The following is a 23110-nucleotide window of genomic DNA, read 5'->3' as shown; positions in this document are numbered from 1 at the left end:
CCTTTGTAGGTTAGATTATTTATTTATTTATTATTATTATTATTTTTAAGGGAAAGTGATTCAACTTAAACTTGTATTTTATCCTTCTTTTTCTAAGTGTGATATTAAGAGTTAATTTTTTTCTTGACTGCAGTGGGTGCATAAAGATGATTTTTAAATTTTATTTCTGAAAACGAGATTTTTACATTTTTATTTAATTAGAATTGAAATAATATTTGGAAGGGCATATCTATGCATAAGTATGCATTGGGAAGAATAAGTAATGTCATTTGACACTTGCAATATATTGTAGTATGGTGGATGCTTCTGAATGGAGTAGCATTATTGAATTATTTGACAGGTGACATTGCCAGCTCAAAAATCAGAGCAAGGCATAAATAAGGAGCAACAAGAAAATCATGAAGTCCATATTGTCAGATGAATGCAAATAGTCAAGACAACATAGTTAGTTTCTGAATGAAGCTTATCAATTATTTTTTTGTTTTGTATGATATATAATATATAATATATATACATATACATATACATATACTAGACTTGAATCCAAATGTAGATCAGAATAAGCCGTAAACTATGGTTTGTAAGATCTAGATATATCCAGAACTCTTATGTACCTGATGAAATTATATATGAACTTTATGCAATTTGGTGGGTGTGAAGCTGCATCACTAATCAGCTGTGTTGGATTTATTTAAGCTACACGTGCTTTCTTAGTGCCGAGTAATTCAGCCCCATGATGCTGGGTTGGCATGATATAAATGCCATATCTGCTGTGATTTGAGTTTATTATGTACATAGATGGCTCCATAAAAGCTTAGTTACCTAGGAGTCAATTACTAGTCCTACCTGATCTTACCTGTTTATCTTTTTCCTTAACCCTTTGCCGCTGGGTGGCATGTACTTACATGCCATGGCATGTACTTACATGCCATGGCATGTCTGGACTACATTCTGGGTGGCATGTGCATATGTGCCATGGTTTGCTGGTCCCAATTTCTGGGGGCATGTATGGTCATTCCTGGCGCCGACACAATCCCCCAGCAGCGGTGCCCAGGCCACTATGAATGCAGCCCGGGAGAGAGGGCTTTTGCATCAGGAAACCACCTGGTGGCATTGTGTTAAGTACCAGATTTGTATCATTTTTTAAATTTCTTATTCATTTACTATTGATGATAACATTAAAATAATACCAATGTCATTAATACTAATGATAATTACAGTAAGGATACTGATTGATTAGAAAAATAACTTGCCCAAAAATTTAAGGAATTAGGGATGTCAGGTATGCCTACTAATTGACCGAGAGCTTGTGGAGCAATCTCTGTGTAAGTAAAACTGGAGTGGACAATCCAGTTACCAGGTACCAATGGGTTAATGGTAGGTACTAACAAAAAAGTACATTTATGAGTCCCCTAGGAACATAATATTATAAATGCTACTGGAAGGGAAATGAGGTACAGTACCACAATGTTTTTCAAATACCCTCTCTTCAGGAGAATCATCTTGATTTACTAGATCTTATTAGGGTCAAAACTCCCATGTTGCATAGTAAAATGGTCCACTTTTCCTCGTTTGTCGACATGGTTTCAGAAGGTATTAAATGTTAAATGCCAAAGATGGTATTAAATGTTTTGTTTCCCAATTCTTGTTTTCGTTTAATGTGGGACACTGTGGTATTAGGTAGTATTTAAGGAGCAGTCAAGCAACTGCCAGTGTTTATAGTCAAGCAGACAGTAAATTTTAGTGATATGCCACTCATGACTTAGAACCCCAGCTTTTGAATAATGTTGAAAGATATGAAGAGTGATATTGCAAGAAACGAAAGCCTGAGAGCTCTCCATAAATACAAGGAGATCAGCATTGATAACTGGTTTTTATAGGAGTATTAGAGAGAGCATCCACCTAGTACTTTCACAAATATTTTTGGAGTCCCTCCCCCCCCTCCATAAGAAGAGGGGAAAAAAATTGGACCAGTAACTTGTCAGGAATGGAAAAAGATTCAGGCAAATATCATTTTGTGGTCACTTGACTGCTTTATAGATTTATATGAGGTTTCAACATTTGAAAGAATATCCATTTAGTGATTTTTCTTCAAAGATACGTAATCATTTGAAATTCTTACCATCATATAGATTATGGTTATATATTGCATTATATTGTTAACCCAATTGTGATCAGTTTGAAAAATAGATTCCAGCCATCCTTTGTAGGTTAGATTATTTATTTATTTATTATTATTATTATTTTTAAGGGAAAGTGATTCAACTTAAACTTGTATTTTATCCTTCTTTTTCTAATTGTGATATTAACCCATTGCCGACGTGTGGCATGTACGTACATGCCATGGCATGGCGGGACCATCTGCCGGGGGCACGTACGCACATGCCATAGAGTATGTGTGGACATGCCATGAGTTTTTTTTTGTTACAATCACGGCAAAAGATTATTTTTTTGCCAGTGAAAGTGTGATTAAGTCGGTTCTAACACTTTCTCATTTTTACCATGCAACAAAAAAAATGCAACAAACCGACAATTTCAACTCCATGATGCCACACACTGCTTATTTTATTTGGACTATAGACCGAATAATGATCAACTATGGAGTCTATATAACAACAAAAATACCCTTCAGTCTCAATTTATCAGGAAGTTTGGCAAGTAGAGACTGTAAAAAATAATGAAAATTGAAAATACAACATATCTTCGTAGTATTACGAAGAAACGGCATGGGATGCTGGTATTTGGCATGAGTGGTCGCGCATGCTCGGGCGACGATATAAGCCCCCGGCAGCGAGGCCCCAGCCTCTATGAATGCTACCCGTCAATTATGGGTTAAGAGTTAATTTTTTTCTTGACTGCAGTGGGTGCATAAAGATGATTTTTAAATTTTATTTCTGAAAACGAGATTTATATAATATAATTTGGAAGGGCATATCTGTGCATAAGTATGCATTAGGGAAGAAATAAGTTAATGTCATTTGACACTTGCAATATATTGGTAGTATGGTGGATGCTCTCCTTGAATTGGGAGTAGGCATTATTTGAATATTTAGTTTGACAGGAGTGACCATTAGACCATGGCTCAGAAAATCAGTGAAGCAAAGCGCAATAAACGAATAAGGAGCCAAACAAGGAAAATCATAATGAATGTCTACCATTATTTCCGACGTCAAGATGAGCGAGAAAATAAGACTGATGTGGACCTTAGAGTTGCTGCTGCAACACGAATCTCTGTTAGTTCCTTTCACAAAATAAAGCAACAGTACAGATGTGGTGTGATAAAATCCCCACCACCGAGATCCAGGAAATCCCCGGTGCTGGGATCTTTAGATGATTTAGCTAAAGACTCTATACGGCAAGAGATATTCTCGTTCTATGAGAAGGGTGAACATCTTACAATTGAGGCTCTGTTGGTAAGGGTGAGGGAGCCGCCTGTGAGCTTCTCTGGGGCCAATTCTTCCCTTTGCAAGGTGGTGAAGCAACTTGGGTTTCATTATAGGAGAGTAGAAGGGGGTGGATACATTTTAATAGAGAGGTGATGCTGCTGCTGCAAAAAAGAAATACCTGAGACTCCTTTATGAAAATCGAAGAACTAGTTGCCCAAGGCCAGTGATATATTTGGATGAAACTTGGTTAAATGAAAGTGAGTGCATGACCAGAGATACAGGATTGGCTGAGAAACATGAAGGGCGGAAAGTGAAAGCCAGGAAGGGGGCTAGATATTTTATTGTGCATGCTGGTGGAGAAGATGGCTTTGTACCAGGGGCTTTGTTATTTCGGTCAATAAATGGTTACAAGAAGCCTTATGATGATATAAATGATGCATGTTTCCAATCTTGGTTTCAGACAGTTACTCCCAAACATTCCGCCTCATAGTCTCATAGTGATGGATGATGCATGGTACCATTCAAAGATTTTGAATAAAGCACATCATATCCAAGAAATGTGAAATTATCCAGTGGCTAACAGAATACAACATAAGCTCATGACTATTCTCATACAAAATTTGAACTCTTCAATCTTGCTAATTCCCATAAAGATAAGCTAGGATTTGAAATTGACCAAATAGCCCATGATGCTGGCCATAAAGTACTCAGACTTCCCTCTTATTGCTATCACTTTAACCCCATGGAGATGGTTTGGGCTCAGGTGAAGAATGAGCTGAAAAAGAAAATTTTGGATACCGAAGAGCCTGCAGGAGAGAGGTTTTATAAATTATAAAAAGTGCAAGAGACAGCATAACTGCAGAAGACTGGAGGAAATCTCTACATCACGTGAAACAAATGGAAGATAAGTTTAGAATTAAGGAGAGAGCATTTAAAAAGCTGACAGAAAATTGTGATTAGCCAGGATGTTCATAGTAGTGAATCAGAGAATGATTGAGTTGATTACAATTTTATTAATGTAGGAATGATTATAATTGATTTTCCCACTTTTATTACCCTTATTGTGGTATATGTCAATGATTTAATCTCTTGCCTGCTGCCATATATGTACATACCATATTATGACTCGACTCCTTTTTTTAGATGTGGCATGTACACCCATGCCATGTATATCAAGCTCTAAGTCATGTGTGCTAAACAGTTGTTCACCTGTTTGACCAGTACTATGCTGACAGGGGAGTTATAACTCCACGAAAATTGTCTTAAAGTTACTTTTAGCCCCATTTACTGGAAAATCATATATGGTGCAGCCAAATTTGTAGAGAGTGGGGGAAAAAGTATGTTTCCTGTGCTTTTTTTTCCCCCATGAGTGAGTGGCTGCGTATGGTGTCATTCAGTATGACAATTGAACAAATATTGAATATTTACATTATTAATAGCAGGATAGTCTTAATATGGCAACACTCAGCCAAGTATTCTGGTGTGCTATGTCATTATCAGGTTATCATTTGTCATTGTGGCTATTCCCCAGTATTTTATATGTACAGCTCATATGTGATATGTATAGGGTTTTGTCAGGTATTTGGTGCTAAGAAATATATGTAGCCTATACAAACTAATTTACAAACTAGTGTACTATGGTCCTTTTGATTTGTTCATTTACCTTCTGTTTTCCTTAAATAGAAGACTAGTTGAACAGGCATTTATTTTGAAAAGGTTTTCTTGATGTCAGTTATTTGTGATGTATGTTCTAACATTTTTAACAACCTCTCTGAGGTGCTAATGCCATAAAATCAAATATATTTTTATATTGTAAATTTTTATCTTTATCATCCAGAAAAAAAAGTGTGATAGAAACTGATAGACTGAAAAAGAATTTTCCAATTGGCCGATTAACTTCGTGAAGGAATATTTTTCTGAGACGATTGCAGTGTGTGTGTGTAAGTGGTTTGGTTGCCTTATTTTTCTACAAAAATATATAAATCACTGCTAATAGTCTCATGTTTACACAGTAGAGTGTTTTAGGTAAATGTAGTAAGGCTGACAGGGAAGTGTTTCTTTAATTATTTATTTATTATTATTATTTTTTACCTATCTAAAATACATTGTGAAGTAGTCTAGTCTAGTAAAAACAACCGTGGAAAGTAATGATTATCAGAAGAAAAAAAAGTATATGCATTATAACGCTAGAACTTTTACTCTTCCTTACCCTATGACTGGTTTTTACCTATGCCAACTTAAGCTTTGTGCTGGGGGTTGTGTACAGTTAACTGCTTAACCTGTCAAATATGGTATCAGAAATCTCTGGGTGTCACTGACTCAGGTGATTTCTGGCAACCATCCTGCAGTTTGGCACAGGAGTCTGGTACATGTAGTGGAACTTTCCACTCATCTCACTCTAGCACGTCGTGATGCCTATGGCTGTACCCAGCATGATGAATTGGCTATAGGTGTGGCCCGGCAGGTACGGGTTAAGTACAAAATTAAAAGCTAGTATGGTCTTAAAATAAACTACTTTCGAGAACTGTACCTCCTGCCTGACTGTAGACAGGGCCAAACAAGCAAAACTATTGAGCATATACAGTGTAAAGGGGGGCTCAACAATGTGTAAATACTTGCCATGTGGCATGAACATGTAAGGGTTACCTTTTAGAATATTACTTTTTATAAGACTAATGAGTTAAACGCTAAAGTCACGTACTTACAATATGTTTTCAAACGTAAGATTTTGAGTGTGCTTTTCTGTTTATTTTAATATTCCATCTTTAAGAAGTTTTATATACAATTAGGGAAATTCTTACATTCCAGGGGAAGGGAGAGAAAAAGGTATGCTTTCAAAATATGTTTGGGTATTGTCTACTGTTGGGAGTATCTATTAGTATGTGCGTTGCATTTTCATTGAATTAATTTCTGCCAGGAGCTCGAATAATTCATGATGTAATATGACACTCCCAATGCCATAATATTTTCATATATAACTTTCAAAACCTAGCAAGTCACACAAGATAAAAAGAAGAAGAAGAAGAAAAAAGAATTACAGAAAACTAATACTGGTAGTTAGTATAAAGTAATATCTCTGGCAAGGAATGTTGTTGTGGATCCATTATAACAAAAATAGAACCAAACCATATTAATTTGTTGTGCTCTATTTCCTCATTCTAGATAGAAAAATGTTTGAAATATTTAGAAGTAGAGAAACTAAATATTATAAATCTAATAAACAGTCCTACAAATAACAGTGGTATTGTATTTAACATGCTATATCAGGGAATTATGATGCGTGCCATTTTAAAGCCTTTCATATCATTAAGTAAAATACAAAGCAAGTGGAATTATTTTAATGGTGTGTGATCTGCTTCAGTTTTTGGGTGAAACTGGCTCGTCATTTTTATATTGTTTCTAGACTGATTAGCAATCAACTTTCTTTTGCTTGGTTTGTGTAGTTGGTTAGAAGGAATGTTTAACATTTATCCTTCACGTTCTAATTTGGAGATTGGGACTTGTCATTTTGAAGTGAAAAGAGAGTTGATGGTATTTAGTATTTAGGTGTATATCTATTGTTGAATGATTTTTACCTTCTTAAAAAATAACATCAACTCTCTTTTCATCCTTCTAGGTGCTGACCAAGCAGGCCGGGATGGTCCTAATTGTCTTGGCCTTCATGAGGTGTTCCAACCAAAGATGCAGTTGAGCAGACTCTAAGTGTTTGAAAGGGCAAAGTTAAGTTGATTAACTAGATAGGAAACGTGGAAAGGATACATTTGTTTTGAAAAGAGGTACACACCGTGTCGGCAAAATGTCGGTTCGTGAGGGAACTCGAAGGAAGAAGATATCAGTTCTTCACATGCTAGGAACTTGGGAGGGCAAAATTGAAGGCTGCAATTGCCCGTCTTGCAAGGAATGGGATGCCAGAGAAAAGACTCAAGGAGCAGTCCAGAAAAGCCCAACTAAGGCCACAAAAAATACCAAACCCATTGCAAAGAAAGTAAGCATTAAAGTGAAAACAACTAAAGTAATGGTGGAGAAGGAAGATCCTGCGTTGCTTGAGAAAAAGATTACTCCAAAGCAGCAAGCGTTTCTGAAGAATGTGTCTTCAATAAAAGGAGTGAAAGTAGAACCAGGGCTAACCAAACTTCCTTTGAATAGTAGAAATAGTGAATGTAGCTTTACCAGTGAAGTGATAGATTCGAAAATTGATGGAGACAAATATATGAAAGGTATCTCTGTTGATAACATCCAGTGTGAAAAGAAAAGTGTAGACCTTTTAGCGGGAGTGTGTAACAGTGTGAGTTCAGAAGGAGTGGACATGTTTATGGACAGAATTGAAAAAGCTGGTGAAAGCTGCAACTCCCAGTCATTAGAGGATACATGTAATGGCAAGACAGGTAGTCATGGTGGTTTAGAGGCAGTAACAGAGCCCCGTGATAGACAGGACAAGAACCTGAAGCGTGCCTATGATGATGGTGGTGGAGGAGGGCAGAAAGTTGGAGACAGGCAGAAACTAATTCGTGAGGAAACAATTCTTGTAGATCCACAGCAAATAAAGCAAGAACCAGAAGAATACTTTTCAGATGAAGAGGATTTAGGTAGATATGGACGGCAGTGTGCTGATACCATCAAGAGTGAGTCACGGATGAGTAAGAGGGCGAGAATGGTTACGTCTGAGATTGAAAATATTTATGCCAAGCCTCGTATGGTCTTCACTGGTAGGGGTGTGGTAAGGAAATTTGAGCCTGGGATAGATAAAACCCCAAAGTCAAGAAGAGGAAGGAAACCAAATAAGATTATTCCTGTAAAGGTCAAGCAGGAACCAAAAGATCATATTGACACAGGTGAAGAAGAAGAAAGATCTGAATTAGATCAGTTACAGAGAGCCTTGTCTGAGGCTGCTGCAGGTATTAGTGACGTGGGAGATTTTGCGGAAGATCTCCATGACTTTGGTGATGCTAAAGAAAGTAAGCAGAAGAGAAAGGCCCCCAAAATATTCAAGAGAGTTGAAAGTGATGGTGATAAGTATGTGGAATGTAGCATGTGTTTCAAAATGTTGAAAGAATCGTCTATGAAACAACATTACAAGACTCATACTGGTGAGAAACCACATACATGTGATGAATGTGATGCAAGATTCACACGGAAGGGGGATGTTGAGAGACATAAAAGGTTAGTTCATAAAAATCAAAAACCATTTAAGTGCAGAAAATGTAGTAGGGAGTTTTCTGATAGAAAAAATTTGAAGTCTCACTTGCAAAACCATGACAAAGCTATTTATTTTGCTTGTGATACGTGTGGTTTTAAGTTTGGCAAAAGAGAATACTATGAGAATCACATTAGATACATTCACCCTCTTCCTAATGGGCAGATACCTGTGTTCTCTGAAGGTGAGGAAGATTTAGCTTCAAAACAGTTGAAAGAACTTGAGATGGAAGAAAACAAAGAGAAAGAGAGGGAGAGAGAGAGAGTTTCTCTCAGTGAGAATCTACATTTAGACAATATTGATGAGGAGGAGGAGGATGAAGATGAAGAAGATGAAGAGGACAAAGCAATGGAAATAACTGTTACAGAAGGGGAAGAGCAAAATGCTACTTCAAATAGAAAAATAAACATAAAGAAGGAAGAGATCACAGATAATGAGGAAAATGTAAGTACAAGGAGAGAAGACGGTGACTTTGGAAGCCCTTACCCACCTATAGAGTCCACCAAAAATTGTAAAAAAGAGATATCAGTTGACTCAACAGGATCATTAAGAGGTCCTCAAGTGGGAACTGATGTAAGAGTATCTAAAGGAACACTCAGCTTTACCCAGACAGTTCCTGACACTGATACTCAGGATGAGGAGCTTGTAAACAAAGTTATTGCTGCAGCAGTTAGCCAGGCAGCAAACACAATTGAGAGCCTCCAGACAGCAGCTGGAGCAAATTTGTCTGGAAATGAAATTAATGACTTCGATGATGACGATGATGACGAGGAAGATGAAGAGGAGGAGGAGGAAGAAGAGGAGGAGTTAATGGAAGAAACTGATGCTATACAGGAAATTCTAGACTCCCCAAATTTTGACCTAGTGCCAATGCCACAGGTACAAAAGCCAGCTGACCAGCAAACTGAAATTCACATCAATGCCTCTGTTGGTGGACAAAAGAAAAAGTTCATTATCCAAGTTCCTCCAGGCAGCAACTTCAATGTACAAACACCAGATGGCATGGAAATGATCGTGACAATGGTGAACCAGTTATGTCCTGGGAAGGGGGAGTTAGATGGGCCTGTGGAAGTGGTGATGCACAACACAAATCTTCGGACAGTTGGTTTAGAGTGATCTTGAAGTGCTGCCGAGTTGTGTAAGATAAGATTTTTGTTTATTTATGTGTATAATTTTATATACCTTGAGAAGTTGAGAGGTATTGTGAATATTGTGTTATACAAGAAGTACAGAAAGATGTATTATATAGGAATTACTTGGGCAAGATTGAAGTTTCTTTGATCTTCTACATAATGAAATGTATATTTAGTACTCAAATGTTTCTTATAGGAACTTGTTTTGCCAAGTGGTATAAATAGATCTTGAAAGTTGTTTGTAAATATGGCTTTAAATACATGTATGATCCCATGCATATGTTTTATGTTAAAAATAAATGTTAATTTCTGTAAAAAAAATAGTTTTATATCTAGTAACTCCTTTCCCTAAAAGAAAGAAAGAAAGAAAAAAACACAGACTTTACTTGACACTTGACACCTAGATACACAAAAATTTGTTAATAGAACTACATTTTAGTATAATCTAACTGAGATCAGATAAAAATGGATTGGAAGTCTTGGAACTCCAGCACAGTAAATATTTTGCTTGTAATGGAAGATAGAAATAACAGATTATATATGGTCTAAAGAAGAAAATAATTGTAAAGCACATGCATTCCTATTCACCTGAGATTAAGTCTGGGAAAGAGTAGAGGACTCCACATATAATGAAAGATTTCATTGAAGTAAGAAGTTACAGCTTTTACGGACCATCATATACCATCTTTTCAAAATTACTTTCAACCTTCATTCTTGAAATATCATAGGAGGATTATGATTAAATTGCATTTGAAGACTGATTACTGTTGATGGTGATAAATCAGATAATTAGTATTCATTGCATTTTTTTTTTTTTATTATTATTATTATTTTTTATAATTTTTTTTTACCTTAGATATTTTTTCTTTTAAATTTCTCAAGTCATTATTAATTTGCAGAACAATGTCAAAACATGGTATATCCATTAAGGTAGTAAATATATAGATATATTTTTTAATGGGAGTTCATGTTGCATACTCCTGACATTATCAAAATCCAAGAAATCACTTTGATGAAAAGTGTAGAATGTCTTTTCCGGTCATGAAATTAAATTAATTATTTTGCATTATTTTGCTGTGGGGAAAAAAGGAATTTTATGATTTTTCTTTCTAATTTAATATGACTGAGAAATGCTGATAATGACCTAAGCTGTTGCTGCAGCAGATAAGCCTTAGTAACCAATCTTACAAGCCTTATGTTGTTTACATGTTATTAGATAATGCACAAGTATCTCTTTCTATTGCAAGCTGACACCCCAGTCCCTTGCTCGTTGTTGTCGTGGGACTGATGGAGATGGAGGCTGAGACCCAGTGTAGGGAATCGCCCCTACCTTGGCCCTCAGTCCTTGCCTTAACAAATTTTGCATGGTCTTTTCTTCTCCCCTTTTCCTTTTCCTTCGTTCCTTTGATGTCTAGCACATTTATTTATTCCAACCATTAACCATTCTCTTCTTCATCCCATTCTTCTGTTCACTCACACAAATTGTTAACTTATTTTTACCCTTTTCGTCACAATACTTTATCATAATGCCGTATGACCTCTGTTGTCTAGCGGGTTTGTTTTAACCATTAACCATTTTGGGAATCCACAAACATTGCCTTATGAACCAAAGATCTTCTTGCCTGTAGGCATCACCTCTCAAGCCCCACCCTATAGCTATATTTACAAAGTATTATTAGACTTTAAAGTGAACAATCTTAAAAAAAAAAAACGTCTTTTAATACGAAAAGTAATGTTAATTTTTATCTGGTCCCTGCTGTACATGGATGGCATTTACTCATACATATTAATATAATTGGCTAGGACTAGGTATTAAACCGCAAACTACATAATGCCATATATAATTTTATATTGGAATAATGCAACAAGGGGAATGCCTTGTGATTTATGTGGCTAACATTTTTTCCGTATTGAAAAGATAATATATAACAATTTTTTGTTTATTACAAAATATAGGAAATGCTCTAAAAAGAGCCATCATTGATCAGAAATTTTAAACTGCCATTCTCATAGCACAATGTTGACTGATTATTCATTATAGTTATAAGATCTGAATGCAAAGATTTATTGGATAATATGTTTGTATGTTTGTATGCACATGTCATCCTTTCTTTATCTGTTTGTTTTATATTCATTTTAGTATAGTTTTATGTTGTGTTTTGATGCTTTATAGAGATATTAAAGAAAAAAAGTATTCTTTAAGGTGAGAGATAATAAACACAAACTCCATCTTTCTTGTACATTATATAAAAAGAGAGAGAAAAAAAATCAAGACCTCTTTTTCAGTTGTATGATTTTTGGGGAGTAACTGTTTATTTATTTATTTATTTATTTTCTTTTACCATATGAGGAAGATGGATAGAAAAACAGACCAAAAGTAATTGAAAATTTTTGTTTTGTCATAATTAATAATTTTGGCTTGAGGGTGTAAAGAAAGAAAGAAAGAAGGAAAGAAAGAATGTATTTGAAATTATCCATACGCATTTTTGATTAGTCATTCATACTGTGTTGTTAGTATTTTCTCTGAAAATATATCTTACTGCAAAAAATTTAGCTGCAAATCATTTCTCTTATATTTTTATTGATGTATAAGTTGTGAAGTTGTTTCCTTTTATTTTTTTTCTTCAGGTTTTGAATTTTTGTTGAAGACATTTCTGCCATCACCCATTTATATTTACTTGTAGTAGATTGATCCAATAGACTGAATTATGATAAAAAATGAAAAAATAAAGCTTTTGAGATTGATCCCCATGATTTTAGAGTGATAAAGATAGGGCTAGTTGCATATATTCTGAAAGACATTGTTTGTGCATGTCCTGATCATGATCTTTCTGAATGATTATTTTTTAGTAGGTGGGTAGATGTGCTGAAGTATTAACCCATAATTGACGGGTAGCATTCATAGAGGCCGGGGCCTCGCTGCCGGGGGCATATATCGTCGCCCGAGCATGCGCGACCACTCATGCCAAATACCAGCATCCCATGCCGTTTCTTCGTAATACTACGAAGATATGTTGTATTTTCAATTTTCACTATTTTTTACAGTCTCTACTTGCCAAACTTCCTGATAAATTGAGACTGAAGGGTATTTTTGTTGTTATATAGACTCCATAGTTGATCATTATTCGGTCTATAGTCCGAATAAAATAAGCAGTGTGTGGCATCATGGAGTTGAAATTGTCGGTTTGTTGCATTTTTTTTGTTTGTTGCATGGTAAAAATGAGAAAGTGTTAGAACCGACTTAATCACACTTTCACTGGCAAAAAAATAATCCTTTGCCGTGATTGTAACAAAAAAAACTCATGGCATGTCCACGCATACTCTATGGCATGTGCGTACGTGCCCCCGGCAGATGGTCCCGCCATGCCATGGCACGTACGTACATGCCACCCGTCGGCAATGGGTTAACAATATTAAAATTTCAAAAGTGTTTCATTTCCTTAAAAAAAAAAAAAAAAAAAAAAGACCCACAGTAGGGAACCTTCCATAAAATTGAAATACACGTTATAAAAAAGAGAGAAAGAAAAAAATACATTGTTCTTCTTATGTCAGTTTCTTGAGTTTATTCTCCTCCTCAAAAGGGTCCCTTTCCGGTGTTAGAATGAAAAATCTAAAAAAAGAAAATTTTAACTACAAAATTAACAGGCCTTGTATTTTTGGACGTCGAGTAGAAAGAAGGCCCTTTTTTGGTTCATTTTAACCCAATTGGCATTGATGGCAAGAATACAGGGCTATGCCACTGTAATAAAAGTTCATTTATTGTCTTTACACATAGATGGCTCTATAAGTGCTTAGTCACCAAGGAGTCAGTTATTAGTCCTCCTTATCTCACCTGTTTATCCTTTTCCTTGATTTTTTAAAAAGTTTCACTTGTATTATTTTATTGTCTTTAGTGTTATTAACATTTTGATAACAATTTAATAATCATAATATCAAAAAGAACAATAACAATGTCCATATTAATAGTATTAGAAAGAAAAACCCATTTTCCTGCAAATTCTAGCAATGGGGAAATCAGGTGTTGGTCACTAGGGCCTATTGATAGACTCCTTGTTGGCAGAGCACACGTGGAGCCATTGAATTAAGCAGATAAAGCATTTACATTGCATTTTAATTATTTACACACATTCGTAGACTCCAGACTATACTATCCTTGGTGTTTATTAGCATGCATTCTCCATTTGTTTCAGATGTTCCATAGTGTATGGGTTTGTGCAGCGCCCACTCTCAGGGAGCAAGAAATTGGCACAGGGTGTCTGGATCAACATTGCAAGGCATGCATTTGTGCAGACATGTCTCAATCTTTTGTGGTTTTATGGCCTAGCTCATGTGGGCCCCCTGCGTGCAGTGCTACTGAGTGAACATGCAGATATTGTTGTGTTGGCAGTGTGGGGTGCTATCCTGAAAGGTAAGTTTTCTTGTTACAAGGCAAAACTCTCTTGCAGAACTTGGCTTATATGAATCAGATACTGAACTTTATTTTCATTGTACTAGAAATAAGCTATTAATTATTATATATATATATGTGTGTGTGTGTGTGTGTGTGTGTGTGTGTGTGTGTGTGTGTGTGTGTGTGTGTGTGTGTGTGTGTGTGTGTGTGTGTGTGTGTGTGTGTGTGTGTGCATGTGTGCATGTGTGCGTGCGTGCATGTGTGTGTGTGTGTGTAAGTATATGTATATGGATATATATATGTATATGTATATATATTTATATTTATATTTATATTTATATTTATATATGATATGTAGGACATACATACATACATACATACATACATACATACATACATACATACATACATACATACATACATACATACATAAACATGTAAGTACACATATAAGGGGTTAGTGTAGACATGGGTGAAAAATATATCCAAGAAAACCAACCTACCTCCAGGTAGTCCAGTTCAGCATTATAGGCTGAAAATTTGGTTTCACTAATATAAACCTACTTACTAGTATTAAAAAGATTGATTTTGGATTGGTAACTAGTCTGATTAATTGTCCTGAAATGTCTGCACCAAAGACATTTAATTAACATTGTTTTTTCCTGTGAGCCCGAAGGACATTGCCCTAATTTTCTTCCCTTTACCCCTTAGTACCTATATACATTCAACCATCCCACTCTTGGTGTACCTTGTGGATGTATATCCACCACATCAGATCTTATGTTTGTGTTCAGTATTCTCTCTTTATGCCTAAACCAAGTTATTTGAGTCAATCCACTTGTGATATGCAAGCTTTTCATCTCCATTATATCTGGTTTGGTCTACAGGTCTCATACCCTACATTTTTGCTTTTTATAACACAGGAAAAACACACCATCATATAGACTATGCTTTGCCTGATTACCCAGCTTCTTGCTCTTTTCATTCCCTGCCTCTCCTGCCCCCAATATCTTGCCATAACCTCCTGACTGTCATTTCTTGATATATGGAGCCCCTATGTACTTCATTATTTCTGTTTCTTTCTAGTACTCCCCATTTAGTCTGACTGTCAGTTTTCTTCCTTTTCTGGTTCTTGTGTACTCTTAACCCTTCACTGCTGGGTGGCATGTACATACATGCCATGGCATGCCTGAACTATATTCCGCGTGATGTGTATACATGCCGTGGTGCGCCGGTCCCGTTTTCTGGGGGCATGTATGACCATGCAGTGCACGCTATGGTGCTGACACGATTGCCCGGCAGCGAGGCCCAAATTACTACGGATATAGCCCAGGAGGGAGGGCTTTTTATCAGGAAACCACTCAGTGGCAATGGGTTAACTTAAACTCTTTTGTGCACACATTTTTAGATATGCTGTAACATTTCTTCTGAACCAGTGACAAGTGCCATGTCATCAACAAAAAGGAACTGGTTCATTTCCTAAATGTAGCTGTCACCATCTATGACCACTAACTTCATTCCTAACACTCTTTCATATACCTCTCTCACTAGTCTTCCATATGAACTTCAAACAGATTTGGAGACATCACATACTCACTTGGAGCCCCACTTTAACATCAAATAAATTACCCTTTTTTACTTCTCATGCTTGAACATGCATGGCTCTTCCCTTAAAGATTTTACTGTTCTAAGTAGTCTGCCACTTACATGAATGTCCAAAACACATTTTTCCTTTTCACTTTCTGCTACTTTTCATATACCATACCCATCTCTCAGTGAACACCTGTTCCAGGCAACCCTTTTGTCTCTAAACCTACACCTCATTCACCAGAATACTGCCTGTCACCTCTCACATTCTTCTAACCAACACCTACCCTTTAACTATATTAATGCTCAACATTCAACAAACTAATACCTCTGATGCATTTGAATCAGTTGACTTCTCATTTGCACAGTGATACAAAACATTCAGTCATTTAGTTGATGGAAACCTAACCAACTGGAATATATATATTTGGGAACTACCCAGCCACAGACACACATGTATAGATATGTATATATATGTTCTTATGTATATGTAAATATTTGTATGCATATTTTTTGTTTATATATATTTTTTCTCAGTGTTCTTTAAAGCACATGAATCCATGAAGCAATAATTTCAGTATCCTCCTGAGGTTGATGTGAATTATGAATTAGACAGTATACATTCCTCATAAGTAGTGTTAGAATAATCTGCATCTATATTTCATAAGAAATTCATAGGTGATGTACTGATATACCAGTCATATAATAAATCAATTTATTTTAAGATAAGAGTATACCACACAAATTATATAATCCATTTTTATTTTATTTTTATATTCTGACATGGAAAAAAATAACTGTTACTTTCAGGGATTGGTGGTGCTGGAAAATTAAGGGGATCCTTATGGTTTGTCCTTGGTGTTTTGTCTCTGGTTCTCTTTGACAATGACTCCACTGCTGCGGCAGAGCACCCAGAGGGCCACGAACACCATGGTGTCAGTCACGTCTTGTATTACCTTTTAGCATGGATGGGATTGTCCGACCATGAGGTAAGTTGATGGGTTTATTTTGATTTCTTGTATAGCTACTGATTGGTATAAAGATGATGTGCATTCATTATGTGTTAGTATCAGAAATTAATAGAAGATTACGATCAAGTTTTTCTGCTGATCTTTCTTTTTTTTATGTATAAAGAATTGGACTTTCTCATTACAGTGTTAGGTTGGTTAAATGAAATCCTAATTGGATAAGGTTTATGAGGCTTTCCTTTCTCTTTGTTGTATTCTCAGGGTGGCATTGTGGTCCTGCTGCTGACTTTGTGTCTTCAAGCCTACGTAAACAATGGAGGACGTCGCCTGGCGGTGGACGTGGGCAGCTCCAGGAGATTGCATGCTCTGACAGCCATTGTTTCCACTTTATTCCTCTGCCCACTTGCCCTGATGGTTTGGATGACTCAAGTAAGGATAAATTTCATTATGCACAGAAGAATTCCACTCAGAATTTTTGTTAACATTTCCAGCTGCTTCATCTTTGCAAAAAAAATAACACAGCATAGGTACATGATGGAGTGTGCTGCTATGTTTGTGTATTCAAAATATTTTAATAGTGCAATCTCTGATGTGGACATTAAAAGTGTAATTTTGTAATAGTCTAGGGACAGCCATTACTGTGAGACTGTAGAGAATTGATATATAATTTTTTTTCAGTTTTGATACTACACCATATATTTTTATTAATCCTAACATTTGTCAAGTACATTTTAAGTATCAAGATTACCAAAGATTTTTTGTGTTTGGATTTCTTTTGTAAATAAACTAATCTAAGGATATGGGTATTTCTGCTTTACTAAAGACATAAGTATCAGTGATCTTGTCATGATGTTAACACAGGTTTGATCCTCAGCAGGACACTTCAAGTCCAGGGGCTCTGCAGTACTTCCCACAAGCCTTTGTTGTAGCTTTGTTCGTGTTTGCCTTCCATTATTATGTGGATGCAGCATGTGTTCAGAGGTATTTATGTTCACTTTTGTTTTGTCACTTTTTAAGTTCTTATTAAGGAACAGAGGATTTTTTTTTTTTTTCCTTTTAATTGACAATGTTGTTCTGTCTTCCCAGTACAAGTATGTAATAAAAAGTTCAGAGCCTTTATGATTTCATGTTTCTGGTCATAAGTCAACAGAGTACTAGCCTTCTTATTAAGGAATAAATTTTGATTGTATGAGGTATATATATGGGTATTTGTAATGTTGTATTAGATATCTTTGTAACAAAAATGAATAACATTCTTAGTCATTGTCATGGTCTGAATTCAGGCTGATTATGTTGTAAGATTTTTTAGAATACTTTCCTTTACCTCAGAACTAATATAGCATGATAAGTGAAATGGAGTTTTACAAATGTTTAGAAAAGGTAAAGATATTGTCAGAAGAAAGCAGAAGTTGATGTATGATATTATTGTTATTTTTTAAATAATACCTTTCATTGCTAATCACATAACTGTCCTTTTAACAGATTGGATGTGGTCCGGACAGCTCGTGTTGGGACGCTTTCCATCTTCTTTACAAGTCTTGTGCTAAGTACAATGTGGAGATACTCGGGGAAGATTGTTGACAGTGGTGGAGTCGTTAAAGAAAAGATGGATCATGCTTTTTCAGGAGGCGTTGCATTCAGCGTTGTGATGTTGATAGCTGGTAGGAGTATGTCTGTTATGCAGGCTTAGTGTTTATAGACTTAGATGATATGTTTTTGGTGTATGTTTTATTTGAAAGAAGTGGAAAATGAAATTGGAAAGACTCAGTAAGTATGACAATCAACTTGTCTCTTTTCAGCTACACTGCAGTTAACTTCAAACAAGGAGCGATGGCGCAGTCCGGGTACCATGAGTGGACTCCCGCTTCATGGCTTGCCTGGGGAAGCGCTACACCGATCACAATCACTTATCTCTTTCCTCACCTCTACCCTGAAAGTTGTTCTTGCCGACAGCAACAGTCGTACCATTTTCTACTTCCTCTGCATAAACCTCTGTGAGTCACAATTCATCAGGGCAGTTTCATTATTCAATTTTCTGTTATATATATGAACTTTCAACAAATCACAAATATAATTGTTTTTACTCACATAAAGTACAGTTACAAGAAGAAGACAATAGATTGTTGTGTTTCAAAGATTTCCTCGTTACATGATTCATAATTCTGTTCTTAATTTTGCATTGTTTTATTTTATATAAATTTTACTTTCTGTTCTTCCTTGCAGTCTTAAATATGAAGTATATAGTGTGTGTCATGTTCCCTGTGTCTGTGTTTGGGACAGTCAAGAGGTGACTTTTTTTTTTAAGTAGTGGAAATTTATCAAAATACTCGGTTAAAAGTAATATGTTATTCTGATGGTATTTATAGCAAGTTGTAAAAAAAATATTACTAAATTTAGATCACATCCTGGGTTCATTTTATTGCAAAAATAAAGCAAAAGTAATTGTAAAAAAAACTGGTGCATATAGCCTTTAACTATCTTATCTATATATCTTATTACTTTTTTCCAGGCTTTACCTTTGTTGAATTCACGTACGGAGTTTGGACTAATAGCTTAGGATTAATCTCTGATGGTTTCCATATGCTGTTTGACTGTTCAGCTCTTGTTATTGGCCTGATAGCATCGGTAATGGCCAAATGGAAGCCTACTAAAACGTTTCCATTTGGGTAAGTAATGAGGAAATAATAAGTAGAAAGTAATTTGGTAGCATGTGAATCTTGTTTACTCGTCGACTTCTTGTATCTTACAAGATATATTTTTATTGTTTCTGTATGTATGTGTTCTAATGAAATGCTATACAAGCAGTTTTGATTTTAATTGTTTTGAATCACGTTGTTTCTGGGTAGAATGTGATAATCTTAAATTTGCATGAGTAAGCCAGAAAAAAAATATTTTGTGTACTGAAAACAGATACACACTAGTCATTGCCATTTCAGTATGTAATTATTCATGATTTTTAGTTGAATATTACGGAATGTAAAAGGTTGTGATAAAACCTTTGTTTTTCCAGGTATGGGAGAGTTGAGGTTTTATCAGGATTTGTCAATGGTCTTTTTCTCTCTGTGGTAAGCATGAAATCATGAATGAATTTTTTGTTACTTGTAAAGGAAATTGAAGATGAAAAGACAAATATTTGTATAATATAATGTATAGCTTATTCTATGAAACTTAGAAAAAAAAAAAAAATACATAACATTCCCAATATATTTACAAACAGATTCTTGATATAATATCTTTTATGAACACATTGTCTTTCCTCCTCATATTCAGATTGGTTTGATGGTGCTGTACGAGGCCATTGGGAGAATCCTCGAGCCTCCAGAGGTGCGCACGGAAAAGCTACTGGCTGTGGCAATCTGTGGCTTGTTTGTTAATCTATTTGGAATCATGTCTTTCAGGTATGTAACTGGAAAGACCAGATTTTGCTTTGTTGAATCTGTAAATATGGATGTAATATGTGTAGGTGAAAAAAAAAAGATATTTGAATTGGAATATTTGTTTCAAATACATGAAGATGAGATCCTAACTGTACTTTCCCCTGTAGCCATACACATTCACATGGGCATGGACACAGTCATAATCACGGACACAGTCATGGTCATGGGCACAGCCATGGACATGGCCATGGGCACGGTCACGGACATGGTCATGGACAAAAAAGTGGCAGCAGCCATGGACACAGTCATAAGTTTAATGCCAATATGCAGGGTAAGTGTTTTATTTAGTACAGTCATTTATAATATGCATTACTACCATAATCCCTTTAACCCAACTGGCACGTATGGCAAGAATACATGCCAGTTTATTTATTGTATTGATACATAGATGGCTCTACAAGTGCTTAGTCACCAAGGAGACAGTTATTAGTCCTACCTATCTCTGTGTAGAGCCATCTGTATGTAACAAAATTCACAAAAAACTACAGGGGACAAAACATAAATCTGTGGTGGTTGGATTCACAAGTAGAATGATTTCAAGTTAAGACTTAATAAAGAGCTGTAGACAAAGGAAGAGCATTATTTCCATGCTGAATAACACTGGTATAAGGAAATACAGAATATTATTACCAGAGTTTGCAGTTTGAATTGGCATATGCATTTGTAGGCATATATTATACTGATGGTGATAAAAAGTGGCATCTAATATAGATTAACCAAAAAGCATGTAAAGATCTTACCTGTTTCATGGTAAAGCTCAAGGTCAACAGATTTAAGCAGCTTTGTGATAATTTTACGGTCATTTTAAGGTAAATATATATTGACAAAAATTGTATATAAATATATTCATATATTTATTTAATTTATTTATGAATTGCCTATCAATTCACATGTAATTTCTATACCAGTGACTTTGTACATGTAATGTAAAATTATGAAAAATTTAAAAGAGCATGATAGTCCAAAGGCAAATTGATGTTATTTACCCTCATTTTATTATTACCTTGTTTCTCCTTTTCTGGTGCAAAGACAAATCATTGTGTCTATGGTCTTAATTAGGCATATCTCCTTCCAGGTGTGTTCTTGCATATTATCGCCGACACCATGGGTAGTGTTGCAGTTATTGTTTCATCATTGCTGATTGACTGGTATGGCTGGTATGTCGCAGACCCTCTGTGCTCACTGATCCTCTCTATTCTCATCTTGGCTTCTGTTCTTCCACTTCTGAAGGAGTCGGTTGCTGTTCTAGTGCTCAGAGTTCCCTATGGCTTTGAAGACGTTGCAAGAGAATGCATAGATAAGGTGCGTGAGTAAATAATTGATTATTATATGTGACTTGGGATATTGGAAATAGGGCAAAGAGAGAAAGAGAGAAAAAAAAATCAATAATAAAAACTTTATTTGTATTTATTGGATTTACTTGTTTTCAGATCATAGAACTTGAACATGTAGTGAGCTGTAAGAATCCTCGATTTTGGCAACATTCTGGAGAAATATTGGTTTCAGCTATTGTTGTGCAATGCCAGAGTGACGTGTCAGAACAGAAGATGATTCACAGTGTAAGTTATTTTGTCATAGTATTGAAAGTTATATCCACTGGTACCAAAAGGAGACAAATAGAACAGACATAAAACATTTGTGTGATAAAAAAATTGTCATAATCAGTTAATGGATACTTTTGTTACTGTTTGTAATTTTTTTATAATCATTATATCAGTTATTTAATTTTAATAATGGAATTTATTGAGTGGATTAAAACAAGATTTCAATTATAAGTTATCAATTAATACTGAGGGATTGATTAGCATTAGAGAAAGATGTAAAACAATTCAATGTTTGTTTAAAATATAAAAGGAGCATTTCAAAATCAGTATAGTACAATGTTTGAGAGACTTCATCTTAGTTATGAAGACAGGTTTATGTGCTTATGTTTGTGTGAAAGTGTATATATATTTTTTTTTTACTTAGATGGGAGAAGGTGAACCCTTACTCTAGTGAAAGGGTACATAGCAGTAGATGCAATAATAATAATAATAATGATAATAATAATAATGATAATAATAGTGATGATGATGATGATGATAATGATGATGATGATGATGATGATGATGATGAGATATGATGTGATGATGATGATGATGATGATGATGATGATTTTTTATATTAATATAATGAATTAATAATAAATAAATATCGAGTTCAATGTGAATGATATGTATGACATGTGATTGATGATGTGTGATGTGAAGTGATGGTGATGGTGATGGTGATTGTATGAATGGTGATGGTAGGTGCTGATGGTGATGGTGATCGGTATGATATGTGCTATGTGATGATGATTGTATGGATATATGATTTTAATATTAATAAATAATGATAGTAATAATAAAAATAGTCAGTGTAATTGGTAATGATATTGTATATGATATGATTTTCCCCCAGTAACGCAATTCTAAGAGGCTGTTTCCCATGGCTTGTGAAGTTGTAGCATAGCAATGAGAATGTAGGAAGAGAAGCGTCACAGTGGGCTTGACCTTAGTCAGAAGTCATAATAATCAGTATCCAAGCTCCATTCGAGCTATCTGATGATAATCGCTATTTATTTCCATATAGTATCATGTGCAATTTATATTTGTATAGATTTTATTCATATTGTACTTATATTTTGTTATTTCTCCAGATGAATATATTCTTTATAGATATATAATTACAATTATTGATATTCACTGTTAATGTTTCATTCTTTCTGTTGAAGTATGAATTAACAGCACAAATTATTGTATCTCTGTATAAATTTAGAAAATTGGTATGATGTGTTTTGTCGCATGGAAACATGTCCGGTAATATTGTCTCAGCTGGAAGATATGTTCTGATCATTTGGATATTAATTGAAATAAAGTGTTGAATTTTTAAAAGTTTTCTTTTCTTTTCTGAATTTCCAAATATGTTCTAGAGAAATTTTATGAATGTGAATTCTACAATTCATACATACTGTTTATTTCTGTTTGTTGTTTT

At 35.2% G+C, this 23110-nt stretch overlaps 1 protein-coding gene across 4 annotated transcripts in view; it reads left to right on the top strand.

Moving 5' to 3' along the window:
* The window catches only part of LOC119568137 (zinc transporter 5-like), a 33056-nt gene extending 11315 nt beyond the window's left edge, over positions 1–21741 (top strand). For 2 of the 4 annotated variants that reach the window (XM_037916535.1, XM_037916534.1), the window contains 12 exons: positions 13904–14121; positions 16501–16679; positions 16920–17087; positions 17533–17639; positions 18141–18319; positions 18458–18652; positions 19168–19324; positions 19669–19723; positions 19929–20056; positions 20203–20366; positions 21171–21397; positions 21526–21741. In XM_037916535.1, the coding sequence (XP_037772463.1) occupies positions 13904–14121; positions 16501–16679; positions 16920–17087; positions 17533–17639; positions 18141–18319; positions 18458–18652; positions 19168–19324; positions 19669–19723; positions 19929–20056; positions 20203–20366; positions 21171–21397; positions 21526–21726 (1978 nt within the window). In that variant the 3' untranslated portion in view covers positions 21727–21741. Of the gene's footprint in view, positions 1–7002; positions 9738–13903; positions 14122–16500; positions 16680–16919; positions 17088–17532; positions 17640–18140; positions 18320–18457; positions 18653–19167; positions 19325–19668; positions 19724–19928; positions 20057–20202; positions 20367–21170; positions 21398–21525 lie in introns of those variants that run through there. The other 2 variants (XM_037916536.1, XM_037916532.1) reach the window with 2 other exon arrangements.
* The last annotated feature ends 1369 nt before the right edge of the window (positions 21742–23110 follow it).

This window comes from Penaeus monodon, chromosome 43, assembly GCF_015228065.2.
Source record: "Penaeus monodon isolate SGIC_2016 chromosome 43, NSTDA_Pmon_1, whole genome shotgun sequence".
Taxonomy (NCBI): Eukaryota; Metazoa; Arthropoda; class Malacostraca; order Decapoda; family Penaeidae; genus Penaeus; species Penaeus monodon.
This window is presented reverse-complemented; position numbering and strand designations above follow the sequence as displayed.